Below are 22505 nucleotides of genomic sequence, written 5' to 3'. Positions count from 1 at the left end.
AAAAAAGTAGAAAGATTAAAAAAATAAATTATATCATGGACATGTATTTACCTGGGAGAAAACCAGTAGCTGATGAGGCTGGAGACCACTACATAGGATGCTATCATCATCCCCGACATGGCGAGTGATACGAAGCCCAAACCACAGAGGATGCAGAGCAGTGAGAGGCCACCCACAGAGATGACCAATCCTAGGAGAAGAACATGGTTAGAAGTGTTCATCTCAAACAGGTTGAAAACTGGCAGACCCTGGGTCAGTGTGTTTAAAATAACAACTGCTAACTCAGATTATTAAAGTAAGGAGACTTCCCACAAAAACCCAGATTTCTAGCATCACTTAAAAAAAGGAGGTGATATGGGCACCTGAGTGGACATCAAACCATGGCAACAACTGGCTGGCCCTCCCATTGCCTCCAGTCCCCCCAGTTCCCAAATTGCATCACACATGGGCCGCTTTGCTCATTTTGTCTTTTTTTTTCTTTTTTGAGACGGAGTCTTGCTCTGCCTCCCAGGCTGGAGTGCAGTGGTGCAATCTCAGCTCACTGCAACCTCTGCCTCCCAGGTTCAAGTGATTCCCGGCTTCAGCCTCCTGACCAGCTGGGATTACAGGTGCCTGCCACCATGCCCAGCTAATTTTTGTATTTTTAGAGGAGATGGGGTTTCACTATGTTGGCCAGGCTGGTCTTGAACTCCTGACCTCAAGTGATCCACCCGCCTCGGCCTCCCAAAGTGCTGGGATTACAGGCGTGAGCCACCGCAACCAGCCTGCTCATTTTGTCTTGCCCATAAGTGTTGGAGTTTGAGATCCCCTTATCCTCAAGGTCAGAGATGGACTTCCAAAGGGATCCCCTCGAGGAGTCAGCCAAGGCAGTACTGGGGGAGGTAAATTATCTCTAATGTCTCAAAGTGCATAATAAATGCCATTATTTACACTTATCTACAAGCTATAGGTATAAAGGTCATGCAGGCTAAAGCAAAATCTAAATGCAGCTTTTGATGGCATCCTTGAAAATCCAGCCTGTAAACCATCACATTTTAATCTTAAGGTCTGATTGGTCATTTTTATGGAGCATTTTATATGCCATTTTAATATACCATTCCCATTCTAAATGGGAATATTAATGAATTACCATCTAATACGTCCAAGGAAAATACATTTTTTCATAATGTGGGGCCCGTGGGGGGAAAAGAATAAAAGGTAGAAGGAAAAGATCATGAAGAACGAGTAACATGGCAAGTATCGTATGGCTGACATCCTTCCCTTTGCTTTGTGAGTGGCCAGTTAGCCCAGTGCTCCTCCCACACCCACAGTGATGCTTTCAGGGAGGGACCCTGAAAAGGCTGGAAGGAAGAGAACATCAACAGGTGTGCTGCCTTTTCATAAAGATTTGCAAAATTTCAGATCACTGTTTTTCAAAGTGTGGTGCCAACCACCCGCATCAGAATCAGGTGCATTGCCGGGCGCGGTGGCTCACGCTTGTAATCCCAGCACTTTGGGAGGCCGAGGCGGGCGGATCACAAGGTCAGGAGATCGAGACCACGGTGAAACCCCGTCTCTACCAAAAATACAAAAAATTAGCCGGGCGTGGTGGCGGGCGCCTGTAGTCCCAGCTACTCGGAGAGGCTGAGGCAGGAGAATGGCGTGAACCCGGGAGGCGGAGCTTGCAGTGAGCCGAGATCGCGCCACTGCACTCCAGCCTGGGTGACAGAGCGAGACTCCGTCTCAAAAAAAAAAAAAAAAAAAAAAAAAAAAAAAGAATCAGGTGCATCAAGGAAGCTTGTGAAAAATTCAGATTTCTAAACCCCACTCCAGACCTACTAAAACAACCCTCTCTGGATGAGGCCTGGAAGTCTGCATTTTCTTTCTCTTTTTTTTTAAAGAGACAGAGTCTTGCTCTGTTGCCCAGGCTGGAGTGCAGTGGCACGATCACAGCTCACTACAGCCTCAACTGCCCGGGCTCAAGCGATCCTCTCACCTCAGCCTCCTGAGTAGCTGGGACCACAGACACACACCACTTTTTTTCTTTCTTTCTTTCTTTCTTTCTTTCTTTCTTTCTTTCTTTCTTTCTTTCTTTCTTTCTTTCTTTCTCTTTCTTTCTTTCTTTCTTTCTTTCTTTCTTTCTTTCTTTCTTTCTTTCCTTCCTTCCTTCCTTCCTTTCTTTCTTTCCTTCCTTCCTTCTTTCTTTCCTCCCTCCCTCCCTCCCTCCCTTCCTTTCTTTTTTTGAGACAGAGTCTCACTCTTGTCACCCAGGCTGGAGTGCAATGGTGCAATCTCAGCTCACTGCAACCTCCACCTCCCGGGCTCAAGTGATTCTACTGCCTCAGCCTCCCGAGTAGCTGGGATACAGGTGCCCGCCACCGTGCCTGGCTAATTTTTTGTATTTTTAGTAGAGATGGGGTTTCACCATGTTCGCCAGGCTGGTCGCTAACTCCTGACCTCAGGTAATCTGCCCTCCTCAGCCTCCCAAAGTGTTGTGATTACAGGCATGAGCCACTGTGCCCGGCCTCTTTTATATTTATTTATTTATTTATTTATTTATTTATTTTTAAAGAGATGAGGGGGGTCTAGATATGTTGCCCAGGGTGGTCTTGAACTCCTGGTCTCAAGAGATCCAAAGTCTATATTTTGATAAAGGAAGTAAGATTTATACACACTCAGAGCTGGTTGCAGTGGCTCACACCTGTAATCCCAGCACTTTGGGAGGCCGAGGTGGGCAGATCACTTGAGGTCGGGAGTTCAAGACCATCCTGGCCAACATAGCGAAACCCCATCTCTACCAAAAATATAAAAATTAGTCAGGCATAGTGGGGCATGCCTGTAATCCCAGCTACTTGGGAGGCTGAGGCAGGAGAATTGCTTGAACCCGGGAGGCAGAGGTTGCAGTGAGCTGAGATAATGCCACTGCATTCCAGGCTGGGCGACAGAGTAAGACTCCATCTAGAAAAAAAAAAAAAAGGATTTAAATACACTCAGGTTCAAGAACCACTATTCTAGAGGCTTTGCACATGCTGTTCCCCTGTCCAAAAGGCCCTTCCTTGCCCACCCCAAGGCAAGGTTGTCATACATCTTTAAAGTCTTGTCTGCTGTAAAGCTTTGCATGGTACCACCAAAATGTAATGGCTCTCTCCTTTCTCTGTAAATTTCCTTTCTTATGGTACTCATCCATTCCTCCACCCATTCATTCATGCATTCGCCCATCTATCTATCAACATTTACTCAAAAACCACTCTGCCAGGCTGTATTTGGCTCATCCACTGACCATGCCAACTTTGTCCTTCAAGTGTAAACTGCCTTGTCCCTGGGGCAAATAAACAGCCCTCGGTGCTCTTAGCTCTGGGAAGCCACGGAATGGACCAGAAGTGATCACCTGACCCACTGGCCACCATCTCTTTGGCCTCTTGCCTGGGGTGTGTGATCTGATTTGACAAGGCAAAGTGAGCAAATCAGATTTGCTTTCCCAGTAATTTTAACTTAGGAATGCAGGGAGAAGTTGACTGTTGGTAGTGGAACTTCAGGAAAAAGGGTTAAGGTGGTGTCCAGTACTTAGCAAGGCATCTGGCATGCAGTAGGTGCCCAATAACTCACTGTGGAATGAACGGCCTCTCTGCTTAATAATAGCTAGCATTCATTGAAAAGCTACTTTGTGCGATGTATTGTGTATTGTGCTAAAGACTTCATGGAGCCATAAGTTTCAATCTTCACAACAACCTTTTGAGATTGTATTATTATATCTCCATTTTACATATGAAGAATTTGAGGCTCAGAGAGGTAAACCACTTGCCCCAAATCACAGTGGTGGAGGTGGGATTTGAATGCAGACTCCAGAGTCTATGTTTTACCTACTCTGATAAGTTGCCTTGCTTGATGTGATTTTGACAAGAATGGCAGACAACCAGGCATGGTAGCCCATGCCCATAATCCAAGCACTTCGGCAGGCCAGGGTGGGAGGATCACTTGAGCCTGGGAGTTTGAGACCAGCCTGGGCAATATAACAAGACCCCGCCCCTTAAAAAAATTTTAAAATGGCAGGTGTCTCAAAAGTATTGCTCTCCCAATTGAGTTATTTTCCAAGGGGGTGAATGACAGAACAGGCTACCTTCCAGTATTATGACCCCCAGCAGAGCAGCCAGGGTGGTAAGCACCACGATGAGCAGGAAGAATCCAACAGGAACGGCCGACATAACAATGAACACCAGCAAGGTGAAGGCCAGAAACGGATGGCTGTCCAAGTACTGACCCACTGGGGACTTCATAAAGGCCACCACCTGTGGGCAAAGGACAAAGAGCCAGGGTTAAGTACCACATCGGAACCCCAGGTTGAATGGATCTGCCCAAGCTGTGGGAATTACAATCAGAGGTCGTAAAGCCAGAAGGCTTATGCATTAACAAGTCACTACAGACCGGGTGTGGTGGCTCATGCCTGTAATCCCAACACTTTGGGAGGCCAAGGCAAGCAGATCACCTGAGGTTGGGAGTTCGAGACCAGCCTGACCAACATGGTGAAACCCCCATCTCTACTAAAAATACAAAATTAGCCAGGCATGGTGGTGTATGCCTGTAATCCTAGCTACTCGGGAGACTGAGGCAGGAGAATCGCTTGAACCTGGGAGGCAGAGGTTGCAGTGAGCCAAGGTCGCACCATTGCACTCCAGCCTGGGAGAGAGAGCAAGACTCCATCTCAAAAACGATAATAAGAATAACAAGAGTGAAACCCCGTCTCAAAAAAAAAAAAAGTCACTACAACAAGACTTCTCCCAAGACATGAGTCACCCAGGCAGCTATCTTAGGCAGCTGTGGGCAGGTGGCAAGTCTGAGGTCCCCACCCAAGGTCAAGCCTTGTGAAAGGAGGAAAGACCCAGTCATGGCTCTCCAGCCAAACACAGACTCTTGAGAAGACCTCTTCGGCATACAGGTGCATTGATGTAAGGTACATACCATCTGCCTCCTACTTTACAGCCGAGGTTCTCATCGTTGAAGTCACTCAGATACAAACAGGCTTAGCTACTTGGATCACCAAGGAGTTTGTTAGAAATACATAATCTGGCTGGGCGTGGTGGCTCACACCTGTAATCCCAGCATTTTGGGAAGTCGAGGCGGGAAGATCACTTGAGGCCAGGAGTTTGAGACCAGCCTGGGCAACAGAGCAAGATTCCATCTCTACAAAAAATTTAAAAACTAGCTTGGCATAGTGGCACATACCCACAGTCCTAGCTACTTGGGAGGCTGAGGTGGGAGGATCACTCGAGCCCAGGAGTTTGAGGCTGCAGTGAACTATGGATTGCACCACTGCATTGCAGCCTGGGCAACAGAGGGAGATCTTTTCTCCAACAAAAGGGAAAAAAAAAAAGGAAATGCAGAATCTCGGGCCTTGATGAATCAGACTCTGCCTTTTAAACAAGATTCCCCAGGTGTCATGCATACACATTAAAGTTTGAGAAGCAATGAACTAAATCACTTGTCTAGAGTCGCACAGCCTCCAAGTTGCAAAATCTCAGCATTAAAAGCTAATCACTTGTCTATTATTAAGCATTAAAAGCATTATTATTATTAAAAGCATTATTAGTGATTAGCATTAAAAGCTAATCACTTGTCTATCATTAAGCATTAAAATTATTACTATTAAAAGCATTATTATATTATAATTATAATAATTATAATTATTATATATAATAAATATAATTATATATTATATATAATTATACATAAAATATAATTATAATTATAATATAATAAAAAATCATTATAATTATACTATTGTATAATTATTATATTAGAGATATATTAATATTAGTTATCAAAATTAATATAGCATTAATTATATATTACATTATCATATAAATATAATTATATTATATATTATATATAAGATGTATATAATTATAATATGTGTTATATTATATTATTATAATAATTAAAAGCATTATTATTAAGCATTAAAAGCCAATCACTTGTCTATTATTAAGCATTAAAAGCTAATCACTTGTCTATTAAAAGCTAAGCTCAGCATTAAAAGCTAATCACTTGTCTATTATTAAGCATTAAAAGCTAATCACTTGTCTAGTAAAAACTAAGCTCGGCATTAAAAGCTAATCACTTGTCTAGAGTCGCACAGCCTCCAAGTGGCAAAATCTCAGCATTAAAAGCTAAGGCCTGGCCGGCGTGGTGGCTCACACCTATAGTCCCAGCACTTTGCAAGGTGGAGGCAGGCAGATCACCTGAGGTCAGGAGTTCAAGAACAGCCTGGCTAACATGGTGAAACCCCATCTCTTTTAAAAATACAAAAATCAGCCAGGCGTGGTGGCGCATGCCTGTAGTCCCAGCTACTAGGGAGGTTGAGGCACGAGAATCGCTTGAGCCTGGGAGGCGGAGGTTGCAGTGAGCCAAGATAGCGCCATTGCACTCCAGCCTGGATGACAGAGCAAGTCTCCTTTTCTTTTTTTTCTTTTTTTTTTTTGAGGCGGAGTTTCACTCTTGTCGCCCAGGCTGGAGTGCAATGGCAAGATCTCGGCTCACTGCAATCTCCGCCTCCCGGGTTCAAGCCATTCTCTCACCTCAGTCTCCTGAGTAGCTGGGATTACAGGCACCCCCACCACGCCCAGCTAATTTTTGTATTTTTAGTAGAGACAGGGTTTCACTATATTGGCCAGGGTGGTATCGAATTCCTGACCTCAGGCGATCCACCCGCCTTGGCCTCCCAAAGTGCTGAGGCTACAGGTGTGAGCCACTGCGCCCGGCCGCAAGTCTCCTTTTCAAAAAAAAAAAAAAAAAAAAAAAGCTAAGGTCTTGGACTCTAAATGTCCAATGCTTGCAACAGCTGCCACCACATCAAGTACAAATGCTTTTATGTCATCAACCTGGTTACCATAGTTGGCCACAGCCTGTGACTAATGCAAGTTTATGCTGTGTTCATAGTCTATTTTCCTTCACCAGGCAAAAGGAATTTTGGATCTGACTCAATGGAGGGAGACTGCTTTAATGCAGAGCTGGCCGTAGGCAAATCCACAAAGATGGGTTTCCCCCTCTTCTCCTTAGGCTCCACGCCTTCTCTCTCCTCAGTACTGGCATTCTAGATCCTGTTCACTTGAAAGGTACCATCATTCCAGAACCTCCTTCCATCATAACTGGTCCTTCCTAAGCCTCATCCCTAGGGCCTTACAGGCCAACAGATGAAAAGAAGACCTAATTCAGGTCCTCAAAACACATGTGCCGCCTAGGCCTAGGAAGAAGAGTTTACCCAAGTGATTTAAACAGTGGGATTTTCAGGGCAAGGTGGAAGGCAAGAGGGGTTTGTGGTTCGTGCTGAAGGAGCTAAAGTGCAAGCTGCACCCTGCTTAAACAGAAGAGGCCATGCCAAGAAGCCACAGCCGTTGGTCTTGGGCTTCAGCATGGTCTCCTAAGGATTTACTCTCGAGGCATGGCCAATTTCACTGCCTGCCAGACCACAGGACGGCATAATGCCTGCTGACCTCACTGCCTCCTGCTACCCCACCATTCTGACAAAAGCCACTAAAGAGCTTGCTATTCCCCTTCTCTAGCCAGAGATGACTGTAGCAGGAATCGCCTTGGAGCTGGCACTGCCTAGCCTGGACACTCCATCATCAGAGTCCAGTGAGATCCTGCTGTGTCGGGGCAGCTGAAAGTGAGAGAGAGGCAGAGGAGCCGTGGGAGTCACCACACAGAATGTGGGCTGGTCCCTTGCGCTGTCTCAGGTCCTGACTTCTTTCCAGTTCTAATCCACATGCATCCTTATTTGATGCTCCCTGTGTCACCTGACCCTTACAATTAAAAGAACCACAGTGGGGAGAGCAGATGGGCTCTCCAGGAAAGGGAGGCAGCAGACACCAGTGAGTATGCTGCACCAGCAAGCGAAGGGCTGTGCAACGGAAGAAGCTCATGAGGCTGGGACACCAGGACACTAGGCTTGCTAACTTATCCCTGGGCTGTCCATAACAGGCCACCTGTGCCATTCAGCACTTGAAATGCTCCTCCTGTGACTGATGGCCTGGATTTCCAATTTAATTTAATTTTAATTTTAAAGCTGAGACTTGATTCAGTTGTTGGAAAAATTTTAAGTATGTTTCAAATAGGTTATGTGAATCTATTTCGTTGAATTGTAAGTTTCATAAAATCTGAATACAGATGAAATATTTCTAATGAAAATTTGGCATTGGAATTGAGATGTGCTTTAAGTGTATGAAAAAAATGCAAAACATCTCATTAATACTTTTTTATATTACCTGTTGAAATTATAGTGTTTTGGATATATTGTGTTAAATTAAGAATATATTATTAAAATTAATCTCTGGCCGGGCATGGTGGCTCACGCCTGTAATCCCAGCACTTTGGGAGGCTGAGGTGGGCAGATTACTTGAGATCTGGAGTTTAAGACCAGCCTGGTCAACATGGTGAAACCCCGTCTCTAGTAAAAATACAAAAAAATTAGTCGAGCAGAGTGGTGCATGCCTGTAATCCCAGCTACTTGGGAGGCTGAGGCAGGAGAATCACTTGAACCCGGGAGTCGGAGGTTGCAGTGAGCCAAGATGGTGCCACTGTACTCCAGCCTGGGCAACAGAGCGAGACTCCATCTCAAGATAAATAAATAAATAAAATTAATCTCATTTGTTTCTTTTTATGTTTTTAATGTAACTATTAAAAAACTTAAAATTATATATGTGGCTCACATAATCTTTCTCCTAGACAGCACTCATTTAAATTTCATCTGGGAAAAAAAACAGGCAACAAACTGCTGTCATTTGAGTAGAACTACGACATGATTAAAGGAATGATTTAAGAAATATGAACCTAGCAATCATGTGCAAGAGGCAGGGAGAAAGATTTGCAGGAAATCAGGCAAGATATACTGTGGTCAAGTCCAGGCTGATGGCAGAGAGGGAAGAGAAGGGGGAGGGGTAGATGGGTATGAAAGTGGAATGACAAAAGAAGGAATACACAGGACTTAGGGACAGTATGGCACAGGGATATTAAAGGAAACAGGCAAGACTGTTCTACTTCGGTCCTTAAGGAATCCACCTTTTTCTTAGCCTTTTGTTTTTCTGAGATGGAGTCTCGCTCTATTGCCCAGGCTAGAGTGCAATGGCACGATCTCGGCTCACTGCAACTTCCACTTCCCAGGTTCAGGCGATTTCCGGCTAATATTTGTATTTTTTAGTAGAGACGGGGTTTCACCATGTTGGCCAGGCTGGTCTCGAACTCCTGGCCTCAAGTGATCTGCCCACCTCGGCCTCCCAAAGTGCTAGGATTATAAGCATCGGCCACGGTGCCCCGCCATTCTTAGTCTTTTCGGAGTCTGGGCTGTATAATCAAAGAGAAAGTCATTCAGATATGTAAAGAGACCAAGATTCAGATGGTTAAACCCAGCAATTGTCTTCTCCCAGGAAGTACAGCTGAGCTCCAGCCAGTCTGTCCCAGGAAGGGAGGACACGATTCAACCACACCTAATAATAACAGAGAACATTCATTAAACACTCAGGTGCTAGGCACTGCTTTAAGCGCCTCCCGTGTTATCTCCTCATTTATTTCTTCCTACAATGCTACGAGGTAGGTAAAAAAGAACGACCTAACACTATTTAAACTCAGGGGGGTAGAACGTAGCAATTAACATTTCATTCTCATGGCAACACAGGGGGATGCAATGGAAAGATGGAAAGTGGGAGAGGTTATTATTCAGTAACATGCACTGTGATTTTCCATCACCAGCCTGCAGGTAGACACAGGTTATCCAATCTAGGCTCTACAAGCACAGTGCAGCACTGCAGAGCCCAGGAAGGCAAGGCTGAGACAGACTGACAACATTACGTGCCATGCTCTGTGCTAAAGCTTCAAACAGCATCTCAGATAATCTTCATAACAAACCTCTGAGCCTGGCATTGCTCATTTTAGAAAAGAGGAGATGGCAGCTGGGCATGGTGGCTCACTTCTGTAATCCCAGCACTTCAGGAGGCCAAGGGAGGAGGACTGCTTGAGGCCAAGAGTTTGAGACCAGCCTGGGCAACACAGTGAGAGACCCTGTCTCTCCAAAAAATAAAATAAAACATTAGCTGAGTATGCTGGTGTGCACCTGTAGTCCCAGCTACTCAGGAGGCTGAGGCTGGAGGTGTTGCTTGAGACCAGGAGTTCGAGGCTACAGTAAGCCATGATCGCACCACTGTACTCCAGCCTGGAAGATAGAGTGAGACTCTGTCTCAAAAAAGAATAAATAAACAATTTTAAAAAAGGAGATGGAAATTTAGTGAGCCTAAGTGACTTGCCCAAGGTCAGACAAAGGCAGTTGGCTTCTAAAATAGGGACAAAGTGGCCAGTATTTGAGAACATGAAGGCTGAAACTTGGATGATTCAGGAGCCAGGCAAATTCCCTGGTATCAGAATGCAAAAAACAATCAATGATTCATTATCTCTTCCTACCAGGAGAAGGGCGAAGGGTCAGGACCATTTACAACCACTGGTGGCCAGGCGCGGTGGCTCACGCCTAAAATCCCAGCACTTTGGGAGGCCAAAGTGGGTGGATTGCCTGAGGTCAGGAGTTGGAGATCAGCGTGGCCAACATGGTGAGAGACCCTGTCTCTACTAAAAATACAAAAACAAACAAACAAAAAAGGCAGGTGAACATGACTATTAACTAAGTTCAGACAGGGCCAGGGCGAATGCCTAGTGCAGTGCTTGGCATACAGTCAGTGCCAAGAAATATGCAGTCAATCCTTATTACTCACAATCCCATATTTGTAAATTTGCCTCCTCACTAAAATTTATTTGTAACCTCAAAATGAATACTGGCAGTGCTTTTTGTTTTGTTTTGTTTGAGATAGAGTCTTGCTCTGTCACCCAGGCTGGAGTACAGCGGTGTGATCTTGGCTCCCTTCAACCTTCACCTCCTGGGTTCAAGCGATTCTCATGCCTCAGCCTCCCAAGAGGCTAGGATTACAGGTGCATACCACCACACCCAGCTAATTTTTGTATTTTTCATAGAGAAGGGGGTTTCATCATGTTGGCCAGGCTGGTCTGGAACTTCTGGCTCAAGGGATCCACTCGCCTCGGCCTCCCAAAGTGCTGAGATTACAGGCGTGAGCTACCGTGCCCGGCCTACAGTGCTTTTGAGGTCATTAGTGGACGTGTCCACAACAGCAAGAAGTGGAGTCACCTGCCACGCACATTCCCAGCTGAGGTCAAGCACGGTAACACCGAGCCTTCCTGTTTCATCCTTTAAACAAGTATCATTGTGTTCTATTTAGTGCCACGTTTATGCTTTAGGTTGGTGATTTTACTGTTGAAAATGGTCCCCAAGTGTAGTGCTGAAGGGTTCTCTAGCGTTTCTAAGCATGAGAAGGCTGTGATGTGCCTATGGAGAAAATACATGTGTGTGATTAGCTTTGTTTAAGACACGAGTCATAGTACTGTTGTTGGCCCTTAGTTCAATGTTAATGATCAACAATATATATTAACATGTCTTTAAACAGAAATACACAGAAAACGAGGTTATGTACTGATCAGTTGACAAAAATGTTGTGAACACAGGCTCACAGCAACTGAATCCTGTATTTCCCCTAGGAGCGATGGTTTGGTATGTGCTAATTCAGTGTCTGCAGTAACTTTATAGAACGTAACTACCATGGCTAATGAGAATCAGCTGTAAATGTGGAAAAGGCAGGAGGACCCTTCTTACTGAGCTAACTTTTAATAACAAGAGTCCCCGCCAGCTGGCGAGAAAGCTGCTTGTCCAATTTAAAAATAGCTTGGTAAATCCACAAAGAGTGCCAAATAAATTCTGGAGCGAGTCCAGAATTTATTGTTGTAGATTGCAAACAAGCATCTCTTTGAGTAGATCCGCTGTGCTATCCAATACAAAAAAAATACATCACAAAATAGTTCATTTTGTTACATATACATACGTATTTTTATAGGTATATTGCATAGAAAAAAGGTCTAGAATGACATACAAAATGTTAACAGTATTATCTCTGAAAGCTGTTTTCTTTTCCTTGACAAAATGCTGAAAGACATATAGAAGAAAGCAATAAGGATAAATATGCAAGAAAACATATACTATCTGAAGTTCCACTGCCACTGAGTGGCTACTGAATACCTAAAAAATGGCTAACTCAAATTGAAATGTGCTAGAAGCGTAAAATATGCGCACGGGGTTTTGAAGAGGGAGTTCAAAAAAGAAGGTACAATGTTTCAAGAACCTTTTTTCATTAATAATTTTGTATAAATGATTACATGTTGAAATATTTTTGATATCTTAGGTTAAATAAAAACATTATTAAAAATATTTTTTTTTTTTTTTTTTTGGAGATGGAGTCTCGCTCTGTCGCCCAGGCTGGAGTGTGGTGGCACAATCTCGGCTCACTGCAACCTCCGCCTCCTGGGTTCAAATGATTCTCCTGCCTCAGCCTCCTGAGTAGCTGGGACTACAGGCCTTACCACCACGCCTGCTCATTTTTGTATTTTTAGTAGAGACAGGGTTTTACCATGTTCACCAGGCTGGTCTCAAACTTCTAATCTCAAGTGATCCACCCACCTCAGCCTCCCAAAGTGCTAGGATCACAGGCAGGAGCCACCATGCCCAGCCAAAATTAATTTTACCTATTTCTTTTTACTTCTTAAATGTGGCTACTAGAAAAATTTTAAATTACATACGTGACTCACGTCATATTTCTATTGGACCTGGGTTCCTAGTGGAACACTGAACTCAAATTTTGAAGTAGGCTTTTGTCTCTCATTTTCAGGGTAATAGATAGGGCAAAATTCACAACAAAACCAAACAAAACCAAAAAAAGGATGATATCTGTGGCACAGACTTCTTTATCCAGCTAAAGAATTGCATTTGCCATTAGTGGCAAATGACTCAATGTTGGCTTAAGGGATTTAATTGGAAGTATTGTGTGCGACTCCCAGAAGTCTCCTTAAATTGGAGGTGGCTCGCACTTCTCTTTCCCCCCCTCTTCAAATCCTGTTGCCTGGAACATGGATACAATGGCTGATGCTCTTGCAGTCATCTCAGACAAGGAGTTTGAAGGTCACAGCATAGACATGGCAGGGTGGTAAGCTAGAAAGATTCTTGACTTACCTCCAAATTTCTTCTACTGGAGAAAGAAATAACTTTCTATCTTGTTTATGCTAGTGTTATATTGGGATTTTCCATTACACATAGTGATTGGAAACTGACCTTTGAGTTATTCTGGAAGGAGTCTATCAGCAGAGACAGCTTCTTCTGCAGTTCCTGCAAGTCCCTTGAGATACTCTGGGGCTCCTCTTTTGCCATTCTGAAGCTCACTTCAATCTCTTTGGGGATGAATTATCCTACCAGTAAATTCTCCAGTGCAGCTGGCGGTGCAATCTCTCATGTCGCCCTGTCTCTTGCTGTTACCAGAGGAAACAAAAGCCGTTAGTGGTCTTCATCCAACTGGTTCGACGAGGGCTCCTATCATCCTCATACCTTGATGGCGGGCATGCAGATGGAGGGTAACCTGGCGATATTCACAACAATTTCAGATTGCACACATTTCAATCCAGGAATTTATCTACCAGGAACATGATGGAAATAATCCAACGGGTATCTCAAAATGTACTAAAAGGCTGTGCATTGCATCCCTGTTTATAACATATAATAATTAGCAAAACATTGGAAAGTAGCTAACTATATTTCCATTAGGAGAAAATTCGTTAAATAATGATAAATTCAGTCGTTAAAATGATAGTGTGACCGTTTAGTGATGTGAAAAGATGTGTATGATACTTTAAAAAAAAGATGATAAAATGTTAACAGTATTATCTCTGACAGCTTATTTTTTAGCTTGACAAAGTGCTGAAAATGCAAAGAAAGCAAGAAAGCTGAATACACTATTTCAAATCTCATTGCCTTTTATTTTCCCTAGAAAGCTTTCCTTGTACAACAGCAGCCTTGTCCTATTTCTCTTCTTTATTACTGTACAGGTTGGCTCCCAATTCCATCATTCCATACATCATCATCTATTTACTTGTGGGTAAGTCTATCCCTGCTAAGGAGAACTGCGCCTCGGGGGCAGACCTCACCACAATAATTATACTCTAAACTGCCTGGAATTTTGAGGGGTGTCCCAATCTCATACAATTTTTACTTATTTTTAATAAAAGCAGTTGGTTAAATTAGATATATTTTTAACCCTTGTTGAGTTTTCAAATATAAAAAAAATCATTCGTATTTTATATTTCCCAGAACTGGCTGGACACAGAGATATCTTTTCCATTTCTCCCTTTAAACTGACCTCCTGACCTACAGTACCAATGCTTAAAAGATGTCCACGTGGCCAAAATTAATTGAGTGAGAGATCTTCATATTTATTTATCATATAGGGGGTAATTTTATCTACTACTAAGCTGTACAGGGTCTAGTATGCAAATTAAAGCACATTTTAATCATCCCAGGTAGACAGCCTCTGCTACCTCCCTTTTGTAAAACAAGAAACCCTTTGGTGGGGGAAGTTGAGGAGGGGACTAATCCCACCACCCCACATTCTCTCTTTGAAGCTGCCTCTGGCGTAGATCTTGAACTTGGGGGGTTCCCAGCACTCAGTTCCCATAATCTCATCTCTGCAGCAAGCAGAAACAAGCCGAGTTCCCCTTACAGGTCTCGTTTGGTCTGGGAACCTCAAGTGCCACCCAGACCGGTTTGGGGAGTCCGATGAGAGAGTGCGTGGGGCGAATGCCATGGCCACAGCCTTCAAATGCGTCTATCTGGCTACCAATTCCCAGACCCCCTGGTCACTCACTCCTCAGAGGGGCCTCCCCAGGCACGGAGCTGTCTCCCGAGAAGGGAAAGGGAGAACCCGGCGCGGCCAAGGAGTGCCCCGCCTTCTTCACGCCTGGGGGACTGGGCCAGGCCAACACCAGCCAACCGTCTCCCCTTCCAAGGCCCCAAATAAATCTCCTGGCCCTCCCACCCCCGAACCTCCAGGGGCAAACGGCTACCTCGAAAGTTCCAGCTGGGAGGAGGGATCACATCTCTGGTTGGGGGATGGGAGCTACAAGGCGCCTCGAGCTCACACTGGCCGCCCCTCCCCATCTGGGCCCAGCCTTTCAGCCTTCAAAAGCCAAGGAGACCCAAGGAGAGGAGGAAGGGAGTGAAATGCAGGTGGAGAGGGGGTCCGCGTCCCAGAAGTCACAGAGGCTGAATAATGGGAACTCAGAGGGGAGTCGAATACTTTGTTATTAATTTGGGGGTAAAGAAGCTCCCTTTGATACTTGCAGATCTCTCTGCAGTGATGGGGAAGGGGACCTCGGTGGAGAAGAGGGTCTGGGTGGTGAGGAGGGCGCCCGTTTTCAATAATCCTAGGGAGGTTTGCCTCGACGTCTTCCCCAGGTTCCCCAGAAAGGGGCACAGTCTCGGAGTGTGGTGGTGCTAGCTACCATTTTACCTAATCTAGTGGTAGCGTGTGTGTGTATGTGTGTGTGTGTTGGGAGGTGGCGGGGTGAGTGTGCATTTAGGGGTGGGGAGGAATCGTGTCTCCTAATGCGCTCCCAGCCCCGTCCCGGTGACTCACAGGCAGGAGACACCCCTTATACTAACCCCGGGGCAGAAAGCTACGGGCGTGGGACCCCGATGGCGCGCTCACGCCGTCGCCCCCGCGCTCCTCCGCTGTCCTCGCCCTGCGAGGGGGGTCTACGACCCGGGGCACCCAGACCCCCACCCCCAAGCTCCGAGCTCTCACCTGCTCCTGACGGCCGAGCAGCCCCCACCGCGTTTGCAGGCGGAGCGAAGAGAGGCAGGAGGAGGAACAAGAGGAGGAAAGAAAGAGCGTCCCGGGAGCCAGAGCCGCCTGCCTCCGCCCCCTGCCCCGGGCACCGCCCCTCGGCTCTGCTCCTCTGGGCTCGCCCCGCCCGTGGCCGGAAGGATCCGGCAAAGGCGCGCCAAGGCCCCGCGCCCAGGGCTTTGCAAAGCGCGCTCGCTCCCAGTGGCTTTCGGAGCCACTGGGACAAGCCCAGAGAGGTTGACAGAGGAGAAAACTGAGGCTCAGAGAGTGTCCCTTCCCATGCGACTGGCTTGGAGTGAGAAAGCTCAGACCACCTTCAAGACAGGCAGACTGGCAGCCGAGAACGAGTTTTCCAAGGGTCTCAGGGTTTCCCCTCCTGTATACCCAAAACCAGCTGCTCTGGAACGTCTCTGGAACTCAAGACAAACACGTGATGAAGTATTACCCTGGCTGGAAGTTTTTAACCATGACTCCTCAAATGCAAATGTCATAAGCCAGTGAGATCCTTTCAGATGGATTAGATCTCCATTTTACACCTGAAAAAGTCCAGGCTGAGAGAGACAAGATAAATCAACCCAAATTCCTCGGTTTGCAAGGATCCAAGTCGGAGCAGGAGCCCGTGTTTCTCCTGGCCCCAAATCTGCCCTATAGAGTAAGGTTTCTGAATAGTATGCTATTGACATTTGGGGCGGGATAATTCTGTGTTTCTGAACTGTGGATTGTAGAATGAATGTTTAGCAACATCCTGGCCTCTACCCTGACATCTAATGATGCCAGTTACAAGAACCACCCCCCCCCCCCTCCAGTTATGTCTCAAAATATTGCCAAATGTCCCCTGGGAGGCCCCATCATCCCGAGTTGAGAACCACTGCTATCCAGTGGAGCATGATGGCAACTTAGTGTGTGACTAACCTCTCTGAACCATGGCTTCAACCATAAATTAGGGAAAGGGATAAGCCCAACCATTGGTCTGCTGTTGCACAGTTCTCAGCCACTTTCCAGACAGGGACCTGTGTTGACCGACCTCTCCTCTTTGCCTGTGGCCATAGCACCCTGGAGAATAAGTCTTTAGATAACGAAAAGCTGGCAGGGCGTGGTGGCTCACGCCTATAATCCCAGTACTTTGGGAGGCTGAGGTGGGCGGGTCACTTGAGGCCAGGAGTTCCAGACCAGCCTGGCCAACATGGTGAAACCCCATCTCTATTAAAAATACAAAAAGTAGCCGGGCGTGGTGGTGCGCACGTGTTATCCCAGCTACTCGGGAGGCTGAGGCAGAAGAATTGCTTGAACCTGGGAAGTAGAAGTTGCAGTGACACTGCACTTCAGCCTGGGCAACAGAGTGAGACCCTGTCTCAAAAAAATAAATAAATGAATAAAAGAAGCAGTCACAGGGTTGTAGTGAGGACTGGTGAAATAGTGGCTGTCGAGAACTTAGCACCTATTGAGGCACAGAGTAGGGGCTCAAAAATATTTGCTGGTATTATTACATCTACCTCCTAATATTTCTGGAAATAATCAGGCTAATGGATAGAGAAATAGCTTGGCATGATGATTTATGATGATCACGATGATAATAATGATAAACTACAGAATCCTGCTGTCATTCTTCCACAATAGCAGAAAAGAAGAGCTAATGGTGGGGATAGGACAGACAAGAGTCCCTAAATTCTTAAGTTTTAGCCAATCTTGTCTGGCATCATGCACCTTGTTCAGCTGCAAAATGCTGGGTTCCCCACCCAGGAAAAGATTGTGTGTGTGTGTGTGTGTGTGTGTGTGTGTGTGTGTGTGTGTGTGTATGTGTGTGTGTGTTTCCTTAAATTAAATCCCTGCAGTCATCATTCCCTGAATGGAAGTTGCTTTGGAAAGCTGAGTTGGGATTTCCACTGGGATTTTTGTTTAAGGGTGCCATCTAGGGGCGTCTCTGTCAATCTTCGAATTCCTCCCACCTCTGGCATTTTTGGCTGGGCCAGCAGAGTTTTGCTTGTCTTTGTGTGATAGCTGCTTCCTCCACCACATCATGTGTTCCTCCAGGGCTGGGATCCTAGCATCTCTCCATAGCATCAGGACTTGGCCCTCAAGGAACATGCAATGGTTGGGTAAAAAAAATTCACTCTCAGCCTCTCCTTTGCCTTCCCAATTACTTGCAGCAATGGACTGAATGTTTGTTCCTCTAAAATCCAGATGTTGAAATCCTAACCCCCAATGTGTTGGGATTAGGCATGGGGTTTTTGGGAGGTGATTAGGTCATGAAGGTGAAGCCCTCCTAAATGGGATTAGTGCCCTTATAAAAGAGATCCCAGTGGCTCACACCTATAATCCCAGCACTTTGGGAGGCCAAGGTGGGTGGATTGCTTGAGTCCAGGAGTTCGAGACCAGCCTGGGCAACATGGCGAAACCCCTTTACTAAAAATACAAAAGTTAGTCGGGCATAGTGGCACACGCCTGTAGTCCCAGCTACATGGGAGGCTGAGGCAGGAGGATCTCTTGAGCCCAGGCAGTGGAGGCTGCAGTGAGCTGAGATTGCACCACTGTACTCTAGCCTGGGCAACAAAGCGAGACCCTGGTTCATTAAAATAAAATAAAATAAAATAATAAAATAAAATAAAATAATAGATCCCAGAGAGCTCTCTTACCCTCTTTCCACCATGTGAAGATACAATGAGAAGTTGGCAGCCTGCAACATGGAAGGGGGCCTTCACTGGAACCAGACCACCCTGGCACCCTGATCGTGAACTTCCAGCCTTCAGAGCAGTGAGAAACAAATGTCTCTTATTTATAAGCCACCCAGACTTTGGTACTTTGCTATAGTAGCCTCCAAGGATTGAAACTGTTGCTCTGCTTAAACAACTATTTTAGGCCTCAGGAATGAGCTGCCAGGAACACCAGCCTCTGAATAAGAAATGTGTGAAATTTTTTTAGCAACAGGTTAAGACCCTAAACTGTTGATACCAAGAGGCGGGGGCAACTTGGAACCTTGCTGACCTCTCCTCCCCATGTTGGCAGATTTGGCAAATAAAGACACACGACACTCAATTAAATCTGAATTTCAGGTAAATAACGGGTAACTTTTTATTACAAGTACAGCCCATGTATTGAATGGGACATGCTTATACTAAAACTTTTTTTTTTTTTTTGAGACGAAGTCTTGCTCTGTCTCCCAGGCTGGAGTGCAGTGGCGGGATCTTGGCTCACTGCAACCTCCATCTCCTGGGTTCAAACAATTCTCCTGCCAAAGCCTCCTGAGTAGCTGGGATTACAGGCATGCACCGCCACGCCCGGATAATTTTTGTATTTTTAGTAGAGACAGGGTTTCACCATGTTGGTCAGGCTGGTCTCAAACTCCTGACCTTGTGATCCGCCTGCCTCGGCCTTCCAAAGTGTTGGGATTACAGGCATGAGCCACCGCTCCCGGCCCTAAAACATTCTTTTACCTGAATAATTGTTTGACTGAAATTCTAATTTAACTGGGCACCTTGTGTTTTGTCTGGCAGCCCAATTGAGAAACAAGGCCGGGTGTGGTGGCTCATACCTGAATCCCAGCACTTTGGGAGGCGGAGGTGGGCAGATCACTTGAGGTCAGGGGTTCGAGACCAGGCTGGCCAACATGGCAAAACCCCATCTCTACTAAAAATACAAAAATAAGCCGGGTGTGTTGGCACACGCCTGTAATCTCAGCTACTGGGGAGGCTGAGGCAAGAGAATCACTTGAACCCAGGAGGTGGAGGTTACAGTGAGCCAAGACCATACCACTGCACTCCAGCCCGGGCAACAGAGCAAGATTCCATCTCAAAAAAAAAAAAAAAAAAAGAAAGAAAGAAAGAAAAAGAAGAAGATTGAGAAACTTGAAGCCTGTATTCTTTCTTAAGAATTATCCAACACAAAGTTGTCAGACAACAAACAATTCTGGTACAGGTGAGGTGGCCTGGGGGAAGTCACTTTCATTCTCTCTGGCAGATACTTTATGTATTTTTCATCTTTCCTCAGATTACATGTAGGTTTTTGGTTGAAGCCATGGAACAGATTTCATAACCATGTTCAAACTTTCCTGCTGACCTAGCTGTGTGACTGTGGGCAGGTTAGTTTAATCTATCAGTTTCTTCAATCATAAAACTTGTGAAAATACTGATATTTATATTCTAGGTTGTTGAGAAGATTCAAAGACATGATGTCTACTAAGTGCTTAGCAGCAGTCCCAGGGGATAGTATATGCTCAATAAATGAAAGCCATTAGTATTGTTTTGATAGTTTTAAACACTAGTAGACTTAAAGCACACTAAATATCAGATGGTAGCATGCCTCCTACTCACACACAGGCCATAGGGTCCATTAGCTCCACATCAGGTCCATTCTATTTTTTTTTTTTTTTTTTCAGACAGAGTCTCGCTGTGTCGCCCAGGCTGGAGTGCAATGGTGTGATCTCACTCTCTGCAACCTCCGCCTCCTGTGTTCATACAATTCTTCTGCCTCAGCATCCCAAGAAGCTGGGATTACTGGTGCCTGCCACCATGTCCGGCTAATTTTTTGTATTTTTAGTAGAGACGGGGTTGCACCATGTTGGCCAGGTTGGTCTTGAACTCCTGACCTCAGGCGATCCACTCGCCTTGGCCTCCCATGGTGCTGAGATTATAGGCATGGGCCACGGCGCCCGGCCCCATTCTAATCTTTCACTTCATTGGATTACAGTTGCTGTTTTTGGTGGGACATGAGGTTTCACACCCAGTATAGGAGACCTGATAATGTTCCCATTTAATATACTTGTTTAAAATACTTGTTTTACCTGTATTTTTTTTTCTGTCTAAACCGGAGTCTCCAGCCCTCCCACTGTCTCATTTATTCCAAATGCTATTTGAAACCGTATGTATACTTTATGATAAAGAGCACAAATATAAGAGATGGAGAAGCTCAGGGTTATTTTGAAATGATGGAAAGCCCAACTTTGAGGAAAAGGAGTGGAAAAAGGGGGAAAATGGAAGTAGTTGGTGCTATGCAATTCTCTTCATAGGAACCCGGGAACGTTTGTGTTTTGGACAGGTAGTTTATGGAAAGAGCAGTGGACTCAGGGTCATCAGGACAGGTTTCAATTGTATCAGTGCTACTTATGAGTCAAGTCGACTTAGGAAAGTTATGTATCTCTCAGTTTTTTTGTTTTTCTTTTCTTTTTCTTTTTTTTTTTTTTTTATCTGAGATGGAGTTTCGCTTTTGTTGCCCAGGCTGGGGTGCAGTGGCACAATCTGTGCTCAATGCAACCTCCCTCCCAGGTTCAAGTGATTCTCCTGCCTCAGCCTCCCAAGTAGCTGGGATTACAGGCGCCTACCACCATACCCGGCTAATTTTGTACTTTTAGTAGAGATGGGGTTTCACTATGTTGGCCAGGCTGGTCTCGAACTCCTGACCTCAAGTGATCCACCCGCTTCAGCCTTCCAGAGTGCTGGGATTACAGGCATGAGCCACCATACCCGGCCCATATCTCTCAGTTTTGATTCCTTATCCTTAAAATGGGAATATCGTGGTGTTTGGGGGAAAATTGAATAATAAAAAAAAAAAGATATGCAAGCATGGCATCCCCAAAAAACTCATTAAGTCTAACTTGGTTTTGAGAGAACTTCACAGTGACCATGGAACATGTGCTTTTAATATTTGGGCGGCAGCTAATATTGTTACTTTTGAGTATGTGCACATGTATTTCTGTGTTTATCGTAATATTGATGTTAGCCACAACATTTATAGAGCATCGACTGTGTGGGGTGATCAAACTATCCCAGTTTGCCCAGGACTGAGATTGCTCCCAGGATACAGGACTTAGTGTTAAAATGGGGAAAAACTGGGCTGGGCGCGGTGGCTCACGCCTGTAATCCCAGCACTTTGGGAGGCTGAGGTGGGCGGATCACGAGGTCAGGAGATCGAGACCTTCCTGGCTAACACAGTGAAACCCCGTCTCTACTAAAAATACAAAAAATTAGCTGGGCATACTGGTGGGAGGCTGAGGCAGGAGAATGGCATGAACCCAGGAGGCAGAGCTTGCAGTGAGCTGAGATCACGCCACTGCACTCCAGCCTGGGCGACAGAGCAAGACTCAGCATCTCACAGAAAAAAAAAAAAAGCCTGTCTGACCCCCCGCCTGCCTGCCTGCCTGCCTGCCTCTTTCTTTCTCTTTCTTTCTTTCTTTCTTTTTCTTTCTTTCTTTCTTTCTTTCTTTCTTTCTTTCTTTCTTTCTTTCTTTCTTTCTTTCTTCCTCTTCCTTCTTTCTTTCCTTCTTTCCTTCTTTCTCTCTTTCTCTCTTTCTTCTTCCTTCCTTCTTTTTCTTTTCTTCCCTCTGTGGCCCAGGCTGGAGTACACTCGGCTCGCTGCAGACTCCCTGCGTCCGGCTCCCGTGATTCTCCTGCCCTGGCCTGCGGGCTGCCTGGGATTGCCGGCGCGCGCCACCACCCCTCCCTGGTTTTTCTCCTTTGGCTGGAGGCGCGGTTTCGCCATGTCGGCCAGGCTGGTCTCCAGCTCCTGACCTCCGGTGGTCTGCCCGCCTCGGCCTCTAGAGGTGCTGGGACTGCAGACGGAGGCTCGCTCACTCGGTGCTCGGTGTTGCCCGGGCTGCAGTGCGGTGGCGTGGTCTTGGCTCGCTGCAGCCTCCGCCTCCCAGCCGCCTGCCTTGGCCTCTCAGGGTGCTGGGATTGCAGCCTCTGCCCGGCTGCCGCCCCGTCTGGGAGGTGGGGAGCGTCTCTGCCTGGCCGCCCATCTTCTGGGTTATGAGGAGCTCCTCTGCCC

General features: G+C 45.9%; 2 protein-coding genes across 7 annotated transcripts in view; one reads left to right on the top strand and one right to left on the bottom strand.

Annotated features, from left to right (window-relative positions):
• LDAF1 (lipid droplet assembly factor 1) overlaps nt 1–15807 on the bottom strand; it is a 28050-nt gene extending 12243 nt beyond the window's left edge. For 2 of the 6 annotated variants that reach the window (XR_009214151.1, XM_058440803.1), the window contains exons 1-5: nt 14766–14907; nt 13454–13608; nt 13184–13377; nt 4097–4265; nt 52–190 (exon numbers count right to left, since the gene is read on the bottom strand). Coding sequence is in view for 5 of the 6 variants with exons in the window: in XM_058440803.1 (XP_058296786.1) it covers nt 52–190; nt 4097–4265; nt 13184–13279 (404 nt within the window). In the remaining variant the exon portion in view is untranslated. Of the gene's footprint in view, nt 1–51; nt 191–4096; nt 4266–13183; nt 13378–13453; nt 13609–14765; nt 14914–14964; nt 14977–15704 lie in introns of those variants that run through there. The other 4 variants (XM_058440804.1, XM_058440806.1, XM_032157079.2 and 1 more) reach the window with 4 other exon arrangements.
• The window catches only part of DNAH3 (dynein axonemal heavy chain 3), a 223910-nt gene continuing 216415 nt past the window's right edge, over nt 15011–22505 (top strand). The window contains exon 1 of the mRNA XM_058440807.1: nt 15011–15127. Coding sequence (XP_058296790.1) covers nt 15011–15127 — 117 coding nt within the window. The remainder of the gene's footprint in view (nt 15128–22505) is intronic.

The sequence above is a fragment of the Hylobates moloch genome, unplaced genomic scaffold (assembly GCF_009828535.3).
Source record: "Hylobates moloch isolate HMO894 unplaced genomic scaffold, HMol_V3 SCAFFOLD_6, whole genome shotgun sequence".
Classification (NCBI taxonomy): Eukaryota; Metazoa; Chordata; class Mammalia; order Primates; family Hylobatidae; genus Hylobates; species Hylobates moloch.
Note: the sequence above shows the minus strand (reverse complement) of the source record. Positions and strands in the feature narration are given on the sequence as shown.